Raw genomic sequence first — 23,297 nt, forward strand, 5'->3', positions numbered from 1 at the left:
CAAGAAGAATCATAAAACGTACAATAATTTCATTTTTTCCAGCCCCTTGTTTTCAATATGAAGGGTAAATGCAATTTTGAAATGCATTCGATGTGTTTGTTTTGTGAGATCTCCGGACGAAAGCTGTCATTTAGGAACAGGATGCTCTGTTTACCTATGATTGGTATTTCTAAGCTGAGAATGTTCTGGAAAGTCTCAGTGATCAAGGACCTTGAGTATTTTTAGCTTTTGGAATATCTGTGGTTCGAAAACCTTCCGTGACTTCTCCTCAAATCAATCAAAATTAACAATCTCAACGAGCTTAATGTCATGGTGGGCATCATGCAAGCTATAATTCCCTTAATGCTAACAAATGTTTCTCCCAAAAGTCGTATTTAAAAAGGGTCTGCTGGCCTGGTAATCACTGAAATCAATGAAAATAAAAAACCAGAGGAAGGAAAGAAAGAAGGGAAAATGAGATAATTTTGTCAAAGCTTTATTATCATAAGAAACACCTAGTCTCAAACTCCCATATGTGAATAAAAATACGGATGGAGATGGAGCAATGAAATAATATACTAATGTCATGAAATGGATATATGACGTGTTTTGGAAATATGACGTCATAGCCTATCCTTTTCATGTGAACCGCATGGCTAGAGTGTGCAGGCTCGTGGTCTAGATCTCATACCTCCCCTGATGCCTTTCTATTGCTGTCAGACGTTACTGGTGGCTGATAAAGAAAGAGAAAATATGAACTATTATAAAAATTCTAACCGTCAAGTAACCCACCAGAATGTATATCGACGTCGTATTATATCTAAGGAAATGGCATTTTACTGTTTCGACTTATTAGCTAGTCATTTATATCGTTTAAAGGAACCCGCTCGTCCCCTCTTCACCAACGAGCCCTTGTAAGTATTCCCTTGCACTGTTATTGATATTTTGGGTCATAATTCGATCTGAATCATGCAGCTGAACACCCCAGTTTCTTAATATGGATCGGTATGAACCAGCCAAGATATTAATGTTGTGTTATGTGGTCGTTTCTTTGGTTGAAGTTTCCTAATTCTCGAGTTATTTGGGGGGATTTGATAGAACAATTGGACTATCAATACAGATGGCCGAGTTGAAAAATTTCCCCAACTCGAATCCTTCTTTACTCTCCGCCGATTCCCCCCAAATTATCCAGATTTATCGTTCACATGAAACTACATTCCCTTCACATCTTTTGAGCAGTTTTTGGAAATGCTCCGACTCGTGTATTTTGGGTGAAAGGGCTGATTGCATGTAAAGGCTGTATTTATTTTGGTTGCTATCTTGTTGCATGACTCGATTTTCTATCTTCTGTTTACCTTCACATGTAAATTGTGTGACAGGATCGACAATGCAAATTATATTTCATTCCTACTAACTTCGAATGGCCTTTAAATTTATACATAAGACAAGCTAATCGAATGGTTTGTATATTCTCCTTTTCTCGAAAAGTTGAAATATTTTCTATATACAAGATTTCTTGATATTTGAAGTCATTTGGTAATTTTTTTTGTTGGGATTAAAAACAAGGGAGAAATTAATTTGACTAACAAATTGGCTTCCTTTGTTAGACTGTCTTTCATAATATTCCTTTCCATTCATTTCCTTTTGAATTTGAATTTTCCTAGGGCAGTAATATTACAATTTATTGTAGGGAGAATAAAGAAGAGAATAAATAAAGGAAAGCCCAGTGTATGACTCCCTCGAGGAACTTCTAATCAAACTACTTAAATTCTTTCAATATTTGTCATGTCCTTGTGGTCATTAGATTCCTGCCATTAATTCTTCCCTCTGTCGTAATAGTCCAATGCTTAGTCTTCACAATTTCCAGATCTCAGTTCCTATTTTCTAAATAATATTCAATATTGGCCTTAATATTTTTATGACGATGATTATCATTTCATTTTTACTAGAAGTATTGTGTTTTGACACAATTTGGCTAAAAACCAAGTTTACTTTCTTTGTCAAAATTCAGATTGTTGTACAATTTTCATCATAAAATTATTACCAACTAATATTATTTACTGCTTTAAAAAATTAACTTGTTTTATTTTTAGACTGCATGTAAAAAAGGTGTTAATAGTGCCTTTTATCTGAGTTTCAGAGAATTATAAGTTTATGTACAATTTTGTTGGACAATGATTATTCATGAAGATCATTTGACTTTTCATAAAAATTCCGTACACATTCATTTCCCTTTGAATGTAGCCAAAGGCAGACAATTGTGAACCCTCGTAGACTGAGAATCTTTTAGTATTGGTTGTATTTGTTATTATCAGTGTTGTTTAGTATATGATATTTTTATGATCTTCCAAAAGTAAAATTAAACTCAGAATCACCTGAGTTTTATAAAATATTATCAGTGTAGTTTTTTAACAAAAAAATTGTCATTGAAAAATAATGACTTATTTTTTGGACAATGTACATAATGAATAATTGCTATAGAATACTGAGATCTTTTTTTTTTTTTTTGGTCTGCCATTTTTGTCTTCAAAAAAATTTCATGTATAATGTTTCCTTATTTAGACAACAAAAGACATAACACAGTGGCTTAGATTAAAACACAATTGCATGCAGCTTTATCTATGTTTCCTCTCTACAATCTTCAACTCTAATATTACAGAAAATTTCTCAGTATAATTCATTTATATGAATCAAAATATTATATTTTTGAACCAGAAAATTCTTTTCACAGTTGCAATGTTTACTCAATTTCATATTCGTACTAATAAAATATGATTTTAAAATAAATCATGATCTTTAAGCTAAACAAAGTCTTCAATATAATTTAAAAAGTTCCTTGCCACTAACAGCTAGTAAATGTGTTTCTCTCAAGGGCACCATTGATGAGTGATCTGGCATAACTGCTTCAAAACATTTTTTATTGTGGAATATTTATATATTATTTTCGATAATTTTGTCAAATCACTTAATCAAATTAACTTATTTAATTAATTTCTTTAATCCATTTTAGAAGTATTTATAGTTCCATGTAGTTTTTTCCTTTCATTTTTATAACCTTTTTTAAAGTCTCATATATTTCATACATAGCTTTAGGCTTATAGTATTTTTTTTTAAATCTTAGCTTCAAGGGCCATTAGTTTATGAGTCGTACACCATCAAGTGCTGCTATCTTAAAATAAAGTCTTTGTTTCTTTACTTAGCTTCATACAACAATTAACAATTCGATAATATTATCTGGGATATCTATGCATGGTTATAACAGCATACATCCTTCTTTTCCTATAAGATGATTTATACGAAAAAAATACTTAACATATTGAGATGATAATTAGTATATACATTAATGTAGTGTTAGCTATTATTTGTTATGTCGTTTGTTATGTTTGTGTTTGAAAGAATGTTTAAAAAACTTAGATAATAATTTATTCTTGTTTTTAGTAACTTTGATCAGAGATGCAGATGGATACATGTTAATTAGAACTGTACTTGAAAGCTCAATTAGTACAATATAGATCTTGTAGTGATATTGCATTATATGGGCTTGATCGAAGTCATGACTCAAGCCATTCTGAGATATTCGTAAAAGATAGGTTTTAACTTGAGTAATATTTCAAAAATTCACTGCAGGTTTCAATCATGTCTTATTACTTCCCCGGAAGGGATCCCAGACTTACAATATGCAGTAACAAAAATTATTCAAACCTACCGTTACTTTTATATTATTAAATATATCAAACTATGGGCGATGCCTTGCTTATATGTTGATCAATGTGTATTGGTAAACTAAAATCCATCAGGATATTAAGTTACAACTTGAGATTTATGCTACATTAATATCTAAATGGTTATAATTATTTTATATTATGTACTAAACAACAATTTACTTAACATAGTTTATTATGTTTTTTATTTTTAGCCCAGTATTTGTTACATGGAAAATTGGCCATGATAGGAGACTTCGAGGCTGTATAGGCACCTTTTCAATGATGCCACTTCATTCTGGATTAAAGGAATATACCTTATCTAGGTAATTAATAATAATAATTTTTTGAAATAAAACAAAAGGAAATAGTTTTTATTTTAGTGTCTATAATACACCTTATTGATTAAGAAGAATTACTGATAAGAAAAACAATACTTAAGAGACTGATATCCTTTATGAATCAGGGTAGGAAGCAGATCATGAGTGAAGACCACTCATCTTAAAAATTGAGCACAAAGGAAGCAAAAGGAATCCTTCTGACTCTGCTTCTGATAGAAGATGTAGTTTTGAAGATGCACTTTGGACTTTGACTTCCATTGTTTTCATGATGAGCTGCTTCTGACTCCAACTCTGATTCATGCATTGCAAGTGAAAATTTAGCATTAGTCGAAAATCAGTTTCATTGTTTAATGCATACAGCTTCTCTTACTAGTTCTGTATATCATATTAAATATATTGCCTTGAGCATAGAGCACTTTAATTTTTCACGTGACTACCACTGCTTTCAGACGTGTGGGTTTTAATTTTAGTTTAAATGGGTTTTTAATATTGTCATTTAAAAATAACTAACTCTGCAACCATGTCTCAGTCAAAGAAAGTGCTCTAAATATTTCAGTCCTTTCTTGTCTTTGCAGTGCTTTGAGAGATGGTCGGTTTGCTCCTGTTACTAAAGATGAGCTTCCTAATTTACACTGTTCTGTCTCTGTATTAACCAATTTTGAAGAAGGAGTTAATTTTCTAGATTGGGAGGTTAGTAGAAATACAATATGCTTCTCTATTGCTCATGGATCTGTTGTAAGGGAAGCTAAATTTTTATGGGGGGGGGGGGGGGGGGAGGATGGTGGGGTGATTCAGAATAAACTTTTTTAAATGGTTGTAGTGTAGCCCTCCTTTTGCTCTGTAAGAAATTCATTGCCCTTATGCTAAGTCAACAGCTTTTGTCAAAATAAAAAGGTTCAATGATCCTTCACCACAGGAAAAAAAACTGTATTCCCAAATTGGGAATTGTTGGGAATTTCCTTCTAATACCCAATAGAAAAACAAAATTCCCAACAAACTAACATTGAGAATCAGTGCCATGTTCCCAATTTCGTTCTCTCTGGGAATTGGATGGAAATTCAAGGAAATTCCCAATAAATTCCCAATTTGGGAATACGGGTTTTTTTCCTGTGCACAAAAGTTCAATTTTATTTTACTGATGAACCTCCCATCTGAAACCCCAGCCCTTCCCCCTTAATAAAACATACCTCCCCTAAGGATCCCCCCCCCAAATAAAACATACCTCCCCTAAGGATCCCCCCCCCAAATAAAACATACCTCCCCTAAGGATAATGCATCCTTTATTTCTAGATTGGAGTTCATGGTCTAAGAATAGAATTTCTCAATGAGAAAGGTCATAAAAGAACAGCTACATATCTACCTGAGGTTGCCAAGGAACAAGGTTAGATAACATCTCCTTAGTTACTATCCTACCATCTCACTATACTGTCTTGACCAATGATAGCAGATACCATTAATAAAACTCCTTGAAAATCCTTGCCTGCCAGACTGCAGGAAACATCTTGTTGACATCAAGTGAGAAAATATGTAAATGAATGAATGAAAAAATGACAAAACTGAGAGAGATGTAAATATTAAGCTAACATTGTTTGGTTATAAAAAGGCTAAGAACTTGGAGAAAATTGCTTGAATTTTTTTGACCAAAGTCATTATCAGAAATAAGTAGAGAAGATAGAAGACCAACAGATAGACGTCTCAAGTGATTCCAATATGGCAGTCAAAAAAATGACATAGCCAATTGAAAACAATTATCCTATTTATTGCTTGGCTCATCACTCTCAATATAACAAGCAAATTAGAAGTAATTGTTCTTCTTACCTGTAGTAAACTCAAAATCGTGTGTCCAATCAGATTGCTTTCAAAATCCAAAACATGCATGCTTGATGTTAAGTATATACTGTCTGTATAGAGTATAATTACTGTAAGATGTGTGCCACCTAAATGAACATTTTCAAACATTAGTCATTCAGAGATCTTTCTTTTCGGATGTTTTCAAAACTCAATTTGTTGATTTTTGGTCAGGAATAGTTAACAGGTATAACAACTACAAATTTTTCCAATTTAATGGCTAATATGAAAAGAGTTAATGAGGTGTGGCCGCCCCTCATGCACTGTGATAGACATACTGAATGAAACACACATGGCATTGTCTTCCGCAGGCTGGACCCACACTCAAACGATTGATTCCTTGCTCAGGAAAGGGGGCTACAAGGGCCATATTAGCCCAGAGGTGCACAGTTCTATCAAAGTAACTCGTTATCAAAGTGAAAAAGTTACTGTTAGTTATAGTGAATTTATGGCAGCAAAGCAACGGGGGGCAACATAACAATAATAATCCTTAGAAGTAGTGGGACATGTTAAAATCACATACTGTACACAGGCATTTTCTATGATATCTAGCTAGAAGATTTGGCACAGTTGTGTTAAGACATTCGAACATGTTGTAAACTTTATTATAATAGTTATATGTGAAGAGGTGGCTTATATTCTATTCTTTAGGTATTTTTCTTATTTATATTTTAGTTTCTTCACTAAGTTAGAAAGAACACATTTTCTCCCTTCCTCCAGGTTTACTTAGCCTGCTCTTTAAAAAGAAATCTATCCTATTCAAGGTTTGTACACTCTTTTTTCAGAAATTTGGGTTTTCACCTTGTAATTTCTTGATAATCAGAGAAGATTTCTAGGCCAAAAGGACAGGAATTGTTAAGGAAAAAATTTAAGGCATTTTTAGGTCCCCATCATACCCCTCTAATAGGCCCTTTGCAGTTAACGGTCACGTGTCTGTACTGGTGAGCAACATTTTATTATTATTTTAAATTGGTGATTCTTTTTAGCTACTTGTAAAGAACTGAATGAAATGATGTGTAACCAGTGTGTCACGAAATGCAGTTTTATTACGATCTCTCGAAGCAGGTTGTAGAAAGTGTGTTTGCTCACCAGTATATTTCACCCATGGAAATCAAGATGTTCATTCATTTGCTCTCAGTGAATTAATCATCATGTGATTACTGAGCTGCAAAGGGCCTATTTCACTCCTTCAGTGACTGTATTTAATGTTAGTCTTATTTTCTGCCATCTTGCCGCACCTCACTGCCTGTACTTGTATGTATATTTTTCACATGTACCACGTTAGGTATCTTTTATGCTATCAAAGTCTAGCTAGTCCTTTATATTTAAAATATTATGCAAGATATAAATATTACAATTTATCAGTGACCAACTGACATAGCATTAAGATGAGCACTTGAGTGTAGGAGAGCTGTTTTATAATTTGGTATTTTGGGAAATCCTGAATTTTATTAATGTTATTACTGATGTGTGTAAATTCATATAATTACTATTGTAATATTTCTTGGAATTTAGGGTTTTTTCTGTTGCAAAAATTCCTGGAGGGAAAAAATGATCTTAAAGTGATTATCATATAGACCTTTTCAGCTTGAGTGTAATGTTGTCCCATTTCAGACCACGTGTCATTCCCTAGAGCATAATAATTCGTTTAACGGCTGTGAAAGAGAAGAGACATGAATATGGATACAGCTAAAACAAAACATCTTATTCTCTGGGGAATGACACATGTGGACATCATTATGCTCAAGCCAGAGGTCTAATCTTGGCAGATATGTACATATTAAATATCTACATTTTAAAGCCCATGTTAACAAGCCAGTAGATTGCCAAGCATGCTAAAACCAATACAACTCCAATATTGCAGGTCGTAGTGTATGAAAAGCCATAATTATAATACCTCCGAACTAAATAATTTAATCAAACTTAATCCTACTAGAGACCTCTAATTTTCTCAAGTGATTACAAAGGTAGTATCCTCTGCAGCCAATGCTCACACCACCAAGTAGCTACAACTTAGTGGAATGAGCATTGCATGACGACACTAACAGCAGTCAAAGTTGGAATAATATTTTTAAACATACATTCGTGTACTGTTTATTAAACCAGCAGGAGTAATTTATCGAGTATAAGCATGAGGCACAGCCAAGTGGTCTTAGACCCGATAAAACATGATCTGCAAGTTTATTGAATGGCTTAAAAAACTTATGATGTATGCTCTCATGTTGTACCGAATTCTTTACGAAATGAACCACGTTTAATAGAGAAAATCCAAGTTAAAGTTTATGCAAATGAAGAAGAATCTATAAAATTCAGATATAAAGCCTCATGAAATTTCTATTGTGTTTCCATCATGAATCGTTAATTTACTTTATCAAGTTCAAACTCGACTTGAACAATTATTTTTTGGTTATTCATAGGGAATTCAGGGATAAAGGTGTTACATAAATAACACAAAATATTCAAGGGGGTGAGAAGTGATTTGAAGATAGAACATTTGTATACAATACCTTGTACATATATCAGTCTAAACGGGCTCGACTTATTTGTCTTTTTAATGTACAATAATCTATGCCACACTCAGTGCTCATTCTAATGTTTCATTATATTATACATTTACAGTGCAACTACTACAACTGGGGCCACTTTGGCAATGAGAACCAATCAAATAATTGTAGAATAAAAACAATACATTCCAACTTTTGGTAGTGGAGTCAATCAGAAAACAATAGCCTTTCAAAATTTCTTTTTATTCTCAAGAGAAAATGATGATGGCTGTCTAGATGTTTACATAAATAACATCAGGGTCAAATTTACAGTTCTTGTGCATTCCAGGTTTCCGATTGCCTCCACTACCCAAAGTTGGAATGTGCTGTTTTCATTCTAAATTTTAATTGGTTCTCTTGTCTAACTTTCAAAGTGGCCCCAGTGTCAGACAGTAGCTGCACTGTAATTATATTTTGATATATTATCCTTTTCATGGTAAGGATGGTACCACCCCTTTATGGAACTGCTCCTGTATGGGACACCACCTGCTATACATACTGCATTGAACACTACCCAGAAATGGGACACCCTCATTTCTTGTTGCACATTAAATTACTAACCTCTGAATAAGCTTGAATTCTGCCATCCATGCCATTAACTGGTGTGAACTTTATCTCGTTAGTACTGTTATTATATTGACTATTATTTGCCAAAGGCGAAGTGATTATCTGTGAATATTTACCATGCCGCAAGTCTTCTAGTGGCAAGATAAATATTTACCAAAATCACTCAGCCCAAGGTGAAAAATTGTTTTAGTATAATTTTGAACTTGAATATCAGAGAAATGAGGAAATTCAGGATTAAAAAACCGATTGGTATTCTGCTCTGAAAAACTTTGGAAAACCTCATACTTATTGCTTGAGTAGTGATTATCATCTCATAATCACTGGTCACTTGACCAATCACAGTGCTTGAAACTCTATATTAAAGTCTAAGATTATACTAATAATTATACAGCTTCTCATTAATCCCATATAGGTAACTGTCCAATTATTTTCTTAATTAGACAGGTCTTGTTGATATGGGATTAATTAGGCAGCTATATAATTAATAGGTAATAAGATTTCATGCTCCCCAATCAAGAAATAATTAGACTCGAAAAATTCCTCTGACTGCCAAATTGGACTCGGCCTTCAGGCCTCATCAAAAATTTTGGAAGTCCTTGAAATTTTCCTCGTCCAATTAAGAGCATGGAGTCCTATTACATATACTAATATTAGGGATATTGTATGCTGTTGAGATAATAGTTAGTGATCTCAAATATGTAATCAGTAGGTTAGTAGGGTATGTTGTAAAATTTAAACGAAAACATTTTTATTCAGAAATAAATATGTTTTGAACCATTTCTTGCACATAATTTTTACTATTGTTTTTGCATATAGAGGTTTTGCACCATCATGTGACGGCAGCCATTTTAGATGGCAGGAACAATACAATCATTTTACATGAGAAAGAATTCAATTTCCAAGAGCAAAGGGATTTTATTGTTCTGTCATCTAACCACAAGCAGCCCAAGCTGGATTATGGTGCCCGCATGTGATGGTGCAAAACCTTAAAAGTATTAAACTCCACATAGTTTTGCATTCATACATTATTTAAAATAAAAGTATTTAATATAACAGCATTTTTATTTCAGCCATTTGCTTGCTCACAAATCAAAAACAAAGTAGATTTGAGAATGTGTCAGATTGATCCTAGTTTTCTTGGTTTTTGATTTTAGCAAATTTTAACACACCTTTTATGTTATAAATTTTTTAGGGAAAAAAAAGAATCCCTGAATGTGGGGTTAAAATTATTATTAACCATTTTGCATGAACTGTAGCCCCTGAGGATTGATGGCTGTTCACTCAATTTCTAATAAATATGGAAGCAATGTTGATACCTTGAATAATTTTATATTAAAGTGCATCTCCTAACGTGGTTTAAATATTAGAACATCAAAAATTGTTTGCCACACTTCAGTGTCATTCACTTAAATGTATAAAAACTGTGGAAAATAGTGGTGGATCCAAAGATGAATAATTGTCTTCCAAAATACTTTTCTTGTTTATTGTTCATCAGAGTGTATCGGCATCTTGAATGTCTATCTCATTGACAAGTGCAGGTCGGTGTTCAAAATATGCTTTATGATCGCATTACAACACACAAAATACTTTTCCTGTTTATTGTTCATCAGAGTGTATCGGCATCTTGAATGTCTATCTCATCAACAAGTGCAGGTCGGTGTCCAAAATATGCTTTACGATTGCGATACAGCAAAACACCTGTGATGCCAATTATGAGTAACATCACCAGTACGACAGACACGCCTATTGCAACCTTGCGACCAGTTTTGGATCCTTTCAAAGACAAATGGGATATGACATATTAGTCTATCCCAAGGAAATGACATTCATTTCCAAACCTACAAAGCTGAGACCACTGAGGATCATGGGAAGCATTTCATTTCTAGCAAGTAAAGCTGTTAGATACATATTGCAGCTTGAGAATGCTCACAGGAGGTGAAACAGTAACTGGTAAAGATCTCAAATCCATCTAATCAATAGTTACCAAGATTTCGAAACATGTAAAAATGTATCTTCCCATAATCCCCAGCTTTGTAACTATAGCGATCCTATCAACATGGATATTGAAACACTGAACTAAAAACATGAACTATATCAATATTATTACCTGGTTTGGGACTGTTGCAGTAACCGCTGGGATAAATGTAACTTTCATTGAAGATTAAATAATGACCACCATTGTATGTCGTTTGAAAAAAGAGCTGTGAAAAAAGATTATTTTAGAACTTAGGATTCAAGATGACCACTACATCTTCTAAGCAGACTTGTAAGTTCATGATCTTTTTGAATTGCATTTAAAAAAATCAAATTCTTCCTTATCAAAAAAATCAAAAAGTCCTACCATAAAGTTCAAACTAAGATCAGGAATTTTGTCAATGTGAGCATCCATTGTCACTACAGACCACCTTGTCTCCATGGTTACATCCCTCCTGCTTCTCACAACATTTCTGTCCTCTTTAACCACTATGGATTTTGTAAGATTCAATGTACACGTTTGCTTGTCAACGAGGTTTTGAATTCCTGTCAGCGTCCATTTCTTTTCCGAGTCTTGCCGATAAATCTTCACCATCATACTGCTGGATCTACAAGGATCATTTATGACAGATGAAAACCCAATGGACAGAGAATCGTTGCCAAAGCCAATAGTGCTCGTACACCAGTGTTTATCCCAGGAATCTACACTGCAATTAGCTTTAAAAGAAATGGTAATATTTTAATCAATAAATTATTAATAATAGCTTATTATCTGATACTGTTTTCCTAGGTCAGACCTTGATTCATTCCCTTGAGAAAATGTTACCAATTCTTATCAATACTATTACTGGGAACAAAAGAAATAATACTTTATTTTTTATCTTTATTTTATTATCTGTCATTCAGAAGCTTTTATTTTGTTGGGTTTCCTGTTGTAAGAATTCCATGGGTACCCCGTCTGGTGGGCTGCCTGTGGTACAAAAATTCCACAGATAGCCCAAGTAATGCATTTTAATACTAACCCCTTTGACAAACACCATTTACTTGAAAGTACTCATCAATGACTTTAGTTTTGTTAGATTCTTGAGATGCTGATAAAGGAGCTTGATAAACCTAAAAAAAGTATAAGATAACAGTTACAAATATTAGGTTCTTATGGGTTTTAAGTGCATGCTTTCTATTTGCCTTATTTCTATCCAAAATAACAGTAATTTGAATTTGTATTTTATAAAAGAAATAAAAAACCTTGCTTGCCGTGCTATGTGCAGTCTTAAAGCACTTGAGAATTGACCGAACACTCAAGTTTGAGAAGCATTCTGCTATGGGATATGCTTGAAAATGATTGATTGCAGTTCAGATTCATTGTTCTATATCATGAAAAGGTTTGTCTCTCACTTAAACTAAAAATTGGTAGACGTTTCTGCTAGTTCTTTAGCCTTCTTCAGTAAAAGTTGGAATAATGTTAAGTGTGCGAGGGGAATGGTTTAAAAATGATCATTTGCTCATGATATTGTATGAGCATGCTGTAGACTTCCAGTAGAGCCATGCTTCTATAATCATGCTTCTTATAACCACTCTCTCATGTTATGCCAATCCCCTCAAACTTTATCAAGAGAATCAAAGGAGACCATTTACTCCTCACTCACTCCTCATAATCATCATAACATTTAAACACTAACAATAAATCAGTGGTATGCACATGCTGATCAAAGATATATATGTATAAGAGCTGATTAGAAGTTACTGTAACATGAAGATAGCCTGCCCTTGGACCATTTGAATGAAAGTGCATCTCAGTAGTAGCCCCATAATTCAGGTTCGCTTTAAAAAAGACAGTATGGAGTTGTTAATAGCAAATTTCATTTTCAAGACATACCATGTTGGGTTATGAAAATCATTCAGATATTCAGATTGGGGTAATTCCAAACCAAGTGGACCTTAAGGGTAAATTCTTTATATGAATTGAATCCATATTAATGCATCTTGTCAAGCATTACTGATAAACAAAGAAAAATACTCAAGAGAATGTCATCTTAAATGGGAAAGCATGCCAAAGCTGACATTTGCTTCCAATGAAGCTTTTCATTAGGAAAATACAGTACATCTGCATAAGTTAATGTTAACTTATAAACCATTGAATACTAAATACCTATTGGAATGGGTATTCTCTGGTCTTCAAATAAAGTCTTAGAATACTCAAATCCCAGAACAGGAACACTTATCCTAAAGTTGATTGAAACAGGAAGGGTACATGGTTGAACTTCCACCTCGTAAAATACATCATGTCCAGTGACTGTTTGTCGGCAGTCGGCAGTTGTGACTGACTTCTTCCCACAATGAAACTGCAGGTGATCTGTTGAAAATATAAAAAGACAGTACCACTGCAATATTGGCTTTGATTCATTAAACTAAACATGGGAAAGGGACCGTCTTTTGCATCAAGTGAATGGGAAACTTAGATATGACATACTTATGGCATTTACAATTAAGTGCAATTTGCTGTCACATCGAAATGGCTTTCCATTTTTCCATACATGTCATTAGGGCTGGCAGTAAGAAATGGTGCAGCTTCACTACGACCACAAATTTGCTGCAGTAATAGTTAATTAGTAGTTAGCTTCCCTGCTTGTAAACAGCCCTTAAAACTCAGTCTTTGAATGCGTCGGTATTGAACAACATCAATAATTAACGATCTGTGTATATCTTTTTCAATAAAATGCAGGAGACATACCGAAATTCCTCTTGACGATTCTTTTATTAAGAGGTTGAACAGGTCTGAAATTATCAACTAGATGAGCAGGGCTCTCGCTTTGAGGTGAATCTCTGTGAACTTCTCGAAAAGTTTTCAACTGGCGCTCGGAGATGGGAGCTGTTTCATGAAACAAAAGCCATTCACTGTCGTTGCACTGTGGTGTTGTAAGGGAGCCAGAATAACGGTAAAACTGCGTGATATCCTTGGGGAGCAGAGATTTGACCGAGAATGATGGGATAATAATGCTATCTCCTTTACAGCTACAGTTTTGAAGTCTACTGATGATACCATTCAGAGCTAGGTTGTCTTTATTTTGGAGTGTAAAAAGCACCGATAAAACTAAAGCTCGGCTTGATTGTCCAATTATATCGTAATGTATTAATTGCACCTCCATTGGGAAAGCCTTTCCGCTTATTTGGTGTTCAGATCCGCGAGAATTCTGAGATCCTACGTGAAAATGAAACTCCTTCAAGCGAAAATTCGCCTCGAGACCTGCACCTGTCACTACGAACGCGTCGGACAAAACAGCTCCACGGATTGCTTTGCCCTTATAAGATAGGTTCAAAGCTGTATCATTCTGGTATTGAATCTTCAGTTCATCCATGCCATCGTATTTCACTTGAATTGGTATAATATTGACAGGAGATTGTTGAGGTCCTCCGCATTGAGGGTAGTTGCTGGACCATGTGTCTGGACCGTTTGGTTTATAGTAAGACCATCCTTCGTCACTTGCCTTAAATGAACAAATAACGCCCAAAAATGTTAGGAATAGCAATGTATTTGCCGACTGAGTCATGCTGAAAAGGAATTAAGAAGTTATATTCCGCTAAAATTCTATTCCTTTCTCTCATGGAAAAGATGGAGAATGAGCAGGCCATGTGACTACTACTGTGTAGACCTGTGGGTAGACCACAGGTAGCCCAAGTCCTGTTTCAGCGCATTACACCACGGCATTTCTGGCTAACGCGCGCTAGGGTTTCCCAGAATCTCTGCCATTTCATCGAGCATGCACAATTAGAATGACAGAGCTCTTGGGATGATAGTTATTACCTTAGTTGTTTATAGGATAATGTATGGAGGATTTTTTAAATAGATAATTTTGATAGAAATACTTGAATGAAAGTTGACAATATTACCTCTTGTCTCAGGCATGTGCACATTTTCTGACCCAAATTCAGTTTCAGAGTTTGGGCTACCTATGGAGAGACTGTGACAAATGAGATGTGACAAAAAGGATGGTGTGACAATATATTGTGTTACATAATTTTTAACTTTATGTGGCTACTAGAAGTCTTCTACCACACCTCTGATTTTTTAAAAAGTGAATCAATCGCATTTGCATGCCATGCATGTTGGACTAGATTGAAGGTTTGCAATGAGTGTGTTTTAGCTGAAGCAGTTGTCATAGTAACAATAGTTCTAATTGCTTTCACTGTTACCCAATTGCTCTGCAAATTTCAACCTCAAAACACTCACATTTTTTCATTGTAATTAATTTATTTTTATTTCTTTCTTTGCACTTTTGATATTTCCATATATCAATTTTTAAGATTCCAGTAGTTTATTAAAAAATATGCCACGTAATTATTTGTTTACTAGTATCAAACCCTTCCCTCCAGCTATAATCATGACTGTAAATATTTTTTCAGATTCAATAAAAGTAATTTAAGTCATGTATTTCTAGCCGTCTTATAACAAGAGAGGCGTGATAAAAGGTTATTGGAGAAATGAATGCAGTATTACCAAGTACATAAGGGCGGGTTCACATTTTTATAGAGTAAAGTACAGATAAAATGCAAAGCCGTGTGGAACAGTCCAGATACTGAATCAATCCATGCTTTGATGTTATCATATCGAAAAATAAGAACAGAAGGAATTATAAGAAATCTAGAAAGAAAACTTGGGTAATCTTAACCCTGGCCAATTCGCCCATGTTGTATGACTTACTAGTATATCAGTGCAAAAATAACCATATATAAATACAAAAGGATTGTTGGAAGAGCAAGATATCAAAAAATAGTAGCAGTTGAGGGCCACAAGATTATTAGCCTCCTTTGCAGCCGTTCTTAGGGTCGTCACGCAACGTTTCCTTCTCCTTGTGGAGGCTCCAAAGGAGGCTACAAGATCATTAGCTCCCTTGAACACTCAGTGCAACCCTCGTTAAATAAAGTCGTCTATCTAGTTCGTCTATCTATCTATGTTGAATCCGTGGTTCAAATCCTCGCTCCAGATAACCCAGATTTTCATTAGCGACGCCAGCTCCGCCACCAAGATTAAATACATTTTTCCTCGCGATTTCGTGACGATTACCATGTGAAAACGAAAAATTTACCTGCATTTTCTGTTGACATGTTTTGCGTCGTAAGGAAAACCAGGCGTGACCGCTGACACCAAAAGGTACCCTAGTTCATGGGAGTAATAGAAAATGCGGTTCACATAAAATCAGCCGCGAGCATTCGTCTCTTTTCTTTTAACATCTGAATGTTTTTAAGCTTATTAATTATTTCTTTGCTATCAGGAACTCTGCTGATTTCTTGTTCCTTTGAGGAATTATCTGTTCTGCCATCATTAGAGTTTCTAGCATCTTTCTTCGATATTTCTTCTCTAGAGTCTTTGCTCTTTCCGTCATAATCTGATTTTCTATATCCACTACTCCCTGGTGAATCAAACGATTTAGAAGATTTTCCAACCGCAGTGTTTAGCGCAAACTTTTGCGCATATTTTTCAGGTTCGTATTGAATTTCTTCGTACTCTTCTCGATCGGATTTTTTTGTTTTATCAGAATATTTCTTTCCTGATTTTTCTTTGTCCTTTCGTTTCTTTTTCCTATGTTTAGAGCGTTCCTCGTTACACGAATCATCATCACTATTGTATTTCTCTTTCGGCTTTTTTTCCTTTCTTTTATCATACTTGTCATTGCTGTCGCTATACTTCGATCTTGTCTTCTTTTTCTCTTTCCTAAGTGATTCTTCACTATCGCTGTCAGAAAAATCACTCTCCTTATATTTTGCACTCGTTTTCTTTTTCTTTTTTCTAGCGTTTTTCTTGTCGCTGTCAGACAATTCACTATCTATTTCTTTCCTCGTCTTCTTTTTTCTTTTCTTGCTTTTATACTCTTCATCGCTATCAGTCAAATCACTTCCCTTCTTCTTCGAGCGTTTTTTCTTCTCTTTTCTTCGTCTACTATACCTATCATTGCTGTCACTGATATCGCTACCCATTTCTTTACTCTTTTGCTTCTTTTTCTTCTTGCATTGTTGCTTGTCTTGTCTCCTGGAAGAATCTTCGGGAGTGGAAAAATAAAATCCCTTGGAACTACTAGCAGTGTTGCCGCCAACGAATGACGATGGTAATGCGGGGCCAAACGTTTCTGGAGAAGGCTCTTTTTCTCTTTCTATTGTTTCAGGTGGCGTATCCTCTACTGGAACAGGTACTGGGACATCACTTACTAGGGTCACATCTTTCGTTTCAATGCCTCCCTCGTCTGTCTTTTCATTATCTTTATTATCTTTAACATCCAATTCAACAGATTTTGACTGCTCTGCTTCCTCGTTTTCCTCACTTTCCGATTCACTTTCCGAGGAGCTTTCAGCGAAGATCTCATTAAAAAGATCCATAGACGCTCGCTTGATAACATCGGCATCAGTGTTTGGGTCGTGTTTGTTCGGTTCCTCTTTGTCAGCCCTTTCACTAGAAGACCCCGCAGAGGTATCTTGATAGGAAGGCTGTTTTCGTTGTGATACGATGCTCTGAAAACCAGCCACCAGTGCAGACGTTTTCTGGACCATCTCCATCTCATCTTGGTGTCCACTACTCTTGGCTTCGTTAGTGTCTTGCTCACTCGAATGAGGTTTATATTCAATGGCCTTTACCTCACGAATGACTGACTCAGATTCAGCAGTCTTAGCCTTCTCTCGTTGATTCATCACCACTCCAGTTACTCCATAACCAGGATAAGGATCAGGTATGTTAAACCGTTTGCATAATATTCTATCCGGGTGCCATTCGAATCTCTCGCGCGTCAAAGCGCCGAACATTTTCATCTTAGCAGCAGTAGACTCGTCTTTCTTTCCAGATTCCTCTTTATTTGTTTTCTCGTCGGTATCTTTAGCTGATGTGAAGCGAGCGGCCATTGTTTGACTGAGGGGACGGTACAATGCGGCTGCTCGCGCGAATTCTTCCAGTTCACATTCTCGTTCCCATTCAGTCTTTTTACTATGAAATCAAAAAGAAAACATAAATTCCTGAAAAATAAAATTCATTAAAACATTTATGTTATTTGAAGCGAAACTGTGTGTTCAAGAGCAGAGCACTGCAAGAGGCGGTTACAGAATCTCGAAATCTATAAAAATTAAAAGCGATAGAATAAAAGTTGTGCATCAGACACATAAGATCACCGAGGCCAATTTAGTCATTAGAGACCTTTAGACCGACGTTCTTGCTCGGTACCGCAAACCTCAAACTGCAGTTTGACGTCAGGCGTTTTCCGTCAAACTTTCGATATTTAGCAAGGCGTCATAAAGAGGTTGTTGCTGGAAAAGCCGCCATAATGAATTTCATTGATGCTGAGTGTTTCTGTGTGTTTGCGGGCGTGTTTCTGGACCTGATCCCTAGCAGTAGAGGTAAACCTGATTCTAAAGGTCTCTATTACATATTCCTTTTACCAGGAAGAACAAACAACAGAATAATTTTTTCCTAATTTCTACATTCATTTACAGTTTTTTCGACATCAACATGTTAAAAGGTAAAATTAAATCAAACCAACTTTGGAAGGATGGCCAACTGAGCTGCATAACTAATCATTTTATATAGCGCGCATATCCTGTGCTCATGGCGCTTGTTGCCATCTTACCTGTCTGTCTGTAACCAGATAACTTTATCACTCTTCCCACTCAAGTACTGTTCATATCGAGCCTGTTTTTCTGGTTCCTTTGCAAAGGGTTTAAACCCACTTGTGCTGAGCGGACCTCTTGAAGTAAACCTCGTATTTAAGTCATTATTTTCAAGTACTTTAGCGCGCTCTTTTGAAGTGTTCGTCTTTTCCTTGGATTCTTTCAAGCGAGTTTTATCTTCTTCGGCGATGTAGTCAAAAATTGATTTCTTTGGGGTAGGAAGAGGAACTTCTCCCAAAGCTTCCCCCCTCTCTTTAGCTGTCAGACGTTTGTTAGTTTGGTTTCCTTCCAGCGTTTTCTGTCCTTGGTTTACTGGGAGACCTGACAAGGGCTGTTTGGCTTGGGTGGTTTCTTCAGTGTTGTGGAAGGGTTTGAAGTCTCTTGGTACTACAGGAGGAGGGTAGTGCTTCCGTGCTGGTGGGGGCTTTGATGCTTTACAGAAGATTGATAACATCCCACCTGAATGAATAAAAAGAATAATGAACAAAGGAATGGACGAAGAAAGGAAGGAAGAAATGAAGGAAGGAAGAAAGGAAGGAAGAAAGGAAGAAAGGAAGGAAGGAAGGAAGGAAGGAAGGAAGGAAGGAAGAAAGGAAGAAAGGAAGGAAGGAAGGAAGGAAGGAAGGAAGGAAGGGACGAAGAAGGAAGGAAGGAAGGAAGGAAGGAAGGAGGAGGGAGGGAGGGAGGGAGGGAGGGAGGGAGGGAGGGAGGGAGGAAGGGAGGGAGGGAGGAATGAAAGAAGGATTAAAGCAAGAAGGGAATAACTGAAAGACAGACAAACAAAAAAAAAACAAACAACAAATTGATGATCAAATCAATATCAATTGAATGAGTTCCTACCTTGCCCACATGATTGCTGAGGTCCACTCCAGCCATGCAGATCATTTCTTCTTTTAGTTTTGGATGTATTTAGTTCAATATCATACTTGGACAAATTATCTTGTGCATAAATGTCTTCATCATCCTCTTCTAATGCACCAACACCAAATCCCTACCCCAAAGAGCATTAGTTAGTTTTTAGAAAGTCATTGATCAAAGGCAACAAGAAATACACAGACAAGGTGCAGGCTATAGACTTATAGACCTTTCCCAAATTCACTTGAGCAGGGCTTTCAGAATAAGCCGTTGGCCACCAGAGTTCCAGTGATTGCTTCAAAGTTAACTGCCAGCTACTTTTTCTTTTCTAAAAAATATCTTGTTCCTTGTATTGGATCACAGCCAGTTACTACAGACTTATGACCACCGAATCCAAAAGATTCTGAAAGCCCTGCTTGAGTTACCACAAAACAATCACTCCAAGTCAATTTTGGACTTGATAAAATACAGTAAAGTAATGTATGAACACATCATGTCCAACCTTGACTTAGTGTCATAGCAAACTCAGGTAAGGTGTATATAAACAATAAGAATGAATCTTCTTAGATAGGTAATCCTGATAAGATAGAACGCATCAAACTGGGTATTTCTAAAACTCTATCTGGTCAAACTCAGTTGCAACTAGAGACTGTTACTTGCTCCTCTACTTTTCGATGTTTTGAAGCTTTAAGCCATGACGATGTCTCACGCTTGGTTGGATCTACTGCGAAGTCATGTAGCCTTGACCCAATACCTGCCTCTCTCCTGATGGAGTGTCTTGATCTTCTAATACCAGTTTTCACAAATATTATCAACCTCTCTCTTTCCCAAGGTGTGTTTCCTGATTCTCTGAAAATTGCTAAACTTACACCTATTCTCAAAAAGCCAAATGCAGACCATGATGATTTTTCCAATTTCCGTCCTGTTTCTAATCTACCGTTTATCTCTAAACTAATTGAAAAGGCTGTTGCATCTCAGTTAAACAGTTATCTAATGGACCATAATCTTCACGATTCATTCCAGTCGGCTTATAAAGCTATGCACAGCACTGAGACTGCTTTGGTGTGTGTCTATAACGACATTCTTCAATCAGTTGATGCTGGCAACTGTGTTATTCTTATTTTCCTTGATATGTCAGCTGCCTTTGACACAGTTGTTCATGATACTCTACTTGATAGACTTGCTTATCGGTTTGGAATTGGTGATGTTGTGTTAAGCTGGTTTAGATCCTACCTTTCTAACAGGAAGCAATTTGTTGATATCAATGACTGCTCATCCTGCCTTGTTAATCTCGATGTTGGAGTTCCGCAAGGCTCCGTACTGGGCCCTATTCTTTACTTGCTTTACACCTCTCCACTGGCTGACATTGTTAAGCGACACAATCTTAACTATCATTTCTATGCTGATGATTCTCAGCTCTATATATCTTTTAAGGGCAATGACAAACTTGTGCAATCTAGACAATCGTTAGAGGAATGTCTAACCGACATCTCTAGGTGGATGCTTTCCAATGGCTTAAAGTTAAACCATAATAAGACTGAACTTATGTGCATCCACTCTAGATTCCAAGATCGTCCTTCCTTGAGGGAAATTCTTGTCTGTGGCGACACCATTGTCCCTTGTATGTCAGCCGTTAATCTTGGAGTTGTTTTTGACCAATGTATGACCGGGGAGCTCCAAGTTAACAATATCTGTAAATCATCTTACTTTCATTTGAGGAATCTGTCAACTATCAGGAAATAGTTAACCTCTCATGCTGCTCAGTCGGTTATCCATGCTCTTATTTCTTCTAAACTAGACTACTGTAATGCTCTACTTTATGGACTTCCTAAATATGTCGTGGAGAGGCTGCAACGCATTCAGAACTCTGCTGCTCGTGTTGTCACCTTCACCAGGAAATTTGACCACATCACTCCTGTGTTGGTTGACCTGTACTGGTTGCCAGTATACTACAGAGTAATTTTCAAGATGCTGTTGCTGACCTACAAGGCCTTACATGGCCTTGCCCCAACATATCTGTCTGATCTTCTGTGCTATCGTTCTTCTTCTTATGCTCTCCGATCTATCTCCAACAAACTTCTGGTTGAACCTAAAGCTAGGCGCACTACGTATGGTTTCAGGTCATTTTCCTTTGCTGCTCCCAGATCATGGAATAGGCTCCCTTTTGAGATTCGCTCTTGTACTACTGTTGCTTCCTTTAAAAGTAAGCTTAAAACTTATTTATTTACTTTATTCCTTAATAATAGGAAATATATTTAGATCTCTTTTGTTTGATTCATTTCCTGCTTTTATGCATATTGCCTTTAGGCTTTTAAGATAAGTTTTTCCTTTTATAATTAGATTTACTTATTAATATTTTAAATACGTAGCATTGTAAATATTGTAAATACATATATATAATTTATGCATATATTCCTGTTGTAAAGCGCCTTGGACATGCTCATGGATATGAGCGCTATATAAATAAATTTTATTATTATTATTATTAATCCTACCTGGCCTCTGATACCAATGCTGCTTGAAGATGTATTCATTCCCAGCCAGTCTGTCTGGCTCAGTAAAGCTGTCTTTGGATCAATACCACTATAACCAATGCCATGTAAGTCATCTTTTGAAGTGAACTCAAATGATTCAACATCTTTGGGAGCAAAAAAGAGACCAACAGCATAGATATCTTCTTCGCCTTCTGGTTTGTCTGGTTCTGAACCAGGTGGGCCCACACATCCATATGTCTAGTAAAACAAACAGCATGCCATTAACCTTTTTGCCCGTTAAAGCCAGTGAAGGCTTCAGGACATTGGGGAAATGTAATGGGTGAACTCCCCTGTTCCAAGGAAGAAAGGAACAGGTCAGCTTGGGGCCCTAATCCAGACATAAATGGATGCTCAGTTGTTTGTAGAAGGGATTTAGATGACTGGTGCATATATGTGTTTGTAGATAACACACTGTGTACACCCAATTCATTTCAGATATGTCAATCCCTTGAGAATAAGTTTCTTCGTCTTGATTATGTTCATATTCATTTGAGTTCTCAAGCATATTAAAGGATATTACTTGGACGACCAGAGATATGGATTTTATCTTTATATATTGAGCTGATATTTTACGAGTGAGCTTAGTGAACAAGTAAGGTATACTCAATATAAGATAAAGAAATAGTTCTCAAGGGATTGATATGTCATCTAAAATGGTAAAACAGTGAACAAGATCTAATATCTACCTTCTTTGCTTCACGTCTAACTCTAGGCCCCACTCCCTGGCCTTCCTTCCATCCCATTTGACTCAGCAACTTAATTCCTACCGACATCTTCACAGGGACAATAAGCTCCTGCAGCAAGTTTTCCCCTAGAACAGCCGATCCTGCCCCACGACCACCACTACCACTAGGTCTCTTGCCACTTGTACTGTCATCACTTCGACTTGGCAAAAACTTCTGAGTAGTAACTACTCTTTTTGGCGCAATCCCAAATTCACTTAAGTCTTCTTCGTCCATAAAGTCCTCGGGTCTCTGCGTAACTCGTTCCGTAGGTTTCTGTGAACGAGATGAGACGAATGTCTTGGGAGTCCAACCTTCCTTAGTGTCAACGGTGTTGAAATAACCCGCTGAAAATCCGCCTGTAAACGCGCCATGAAAACGCCTCCTGCCACGCTCATCCGTGACGATTTGTTCGTGTATTGGCACTGGCTTTTTCCTGGGAGCATCTTCCTCAAGCTGTTCAAATGGAGTTCCAAGCGCAACGAAGTCTTCTTCATCACTGTCCGCCATCTTGGATTCCTGGATCTGTGCGCATGAATGTGCGGCATATACTGCTGAACACTAACTATTTGCATCGCTGTCTCGTCCT

General features: G+C 36.3%; 2 protein-coding genes across 2 annotated transcripts; one reads left to right on the plus strand and one right to left on the minus strand.

The window, feature by feature from the left end:
• Nucleotides 1-678: 678 nt before the first annotated feature.
• LOC116294082 (nuclear protein AMMECR1) lies at nucleotides 679-9,756 on the plus strand. The gene is made up of 5 exons (XM_031701613.2): nucleotides 679-893; nucleotides 3,896-4,006; nucleotides 4,597-4,711; nucleotides 5,312-5,402; nucleotides 6,181-9,756. The coding sequence occupies exons 1-5, from the start codon at nucleotides 679-681 to the stop codon at nucleotides 6,345-6,347; spliced, it is 699 nt and encodes a 232-aa protein (XP_031557473.1). The 3' UTR covers nucleotides 6,348-9,756.
• LOC116294102 (uncharacterized) lies at nucleotides 9,711-23,219 on the minus strand. The gene is made up of 13 exons (XM_089026019.1): nucleotides 22,673-23,219; nucleotides 21,948-22,184; nucleotides 19,438-19,588; nucleotides 18,558-19,056; nucleotides 16,139-17,920; nucleotides 14,842-14,912; nucleotides 13,685-14,515; nucleotides 13,103-13,306; nucleotides 12,698-12,774; nucleotides 11,976-12,066; nucleotides 11,321-11,670; nucleotides 11,087-11,180; nucleotides 9,711-10,752 (listed from the first exon to the last, which is right to left on the minus strand). Exons 1-13 carry the CDS (start codon nucleotides 23,216-23,218, stop codon nucleotides 10,586-10,588), a joined length of 5,100 nt encoding a protein of 1,699 aa, XP_088882145.1. The 5' UTR covers nucleotide 23,219; the 3' UTR covers nucleotides 9,711-10,585.
• Between the last annotated feature and the right edge of the window lie 78 nt (nucleotides 23,220-23,297).

This window comes from Actinia tenebrosa, unplaced genomic scaffold (genome assembly GCF_029948245.1).
Source record: "Actinia tenebrosa isolate PJP-AT-01 unplaced genomic scaffold, QUT_ActTen_1.0 PGA_scaffold0__85_contigs__length_37466705, whole genome shotgun sequence".
In the NCBI taxonomy this organism is placed as follows: domain Eukaryota; kingdom Metazoa; phylum Cnidaria; class Anthozoa; order Actiniaria; family Actiniidae; genus Actinia; species Actinia tenebrosa.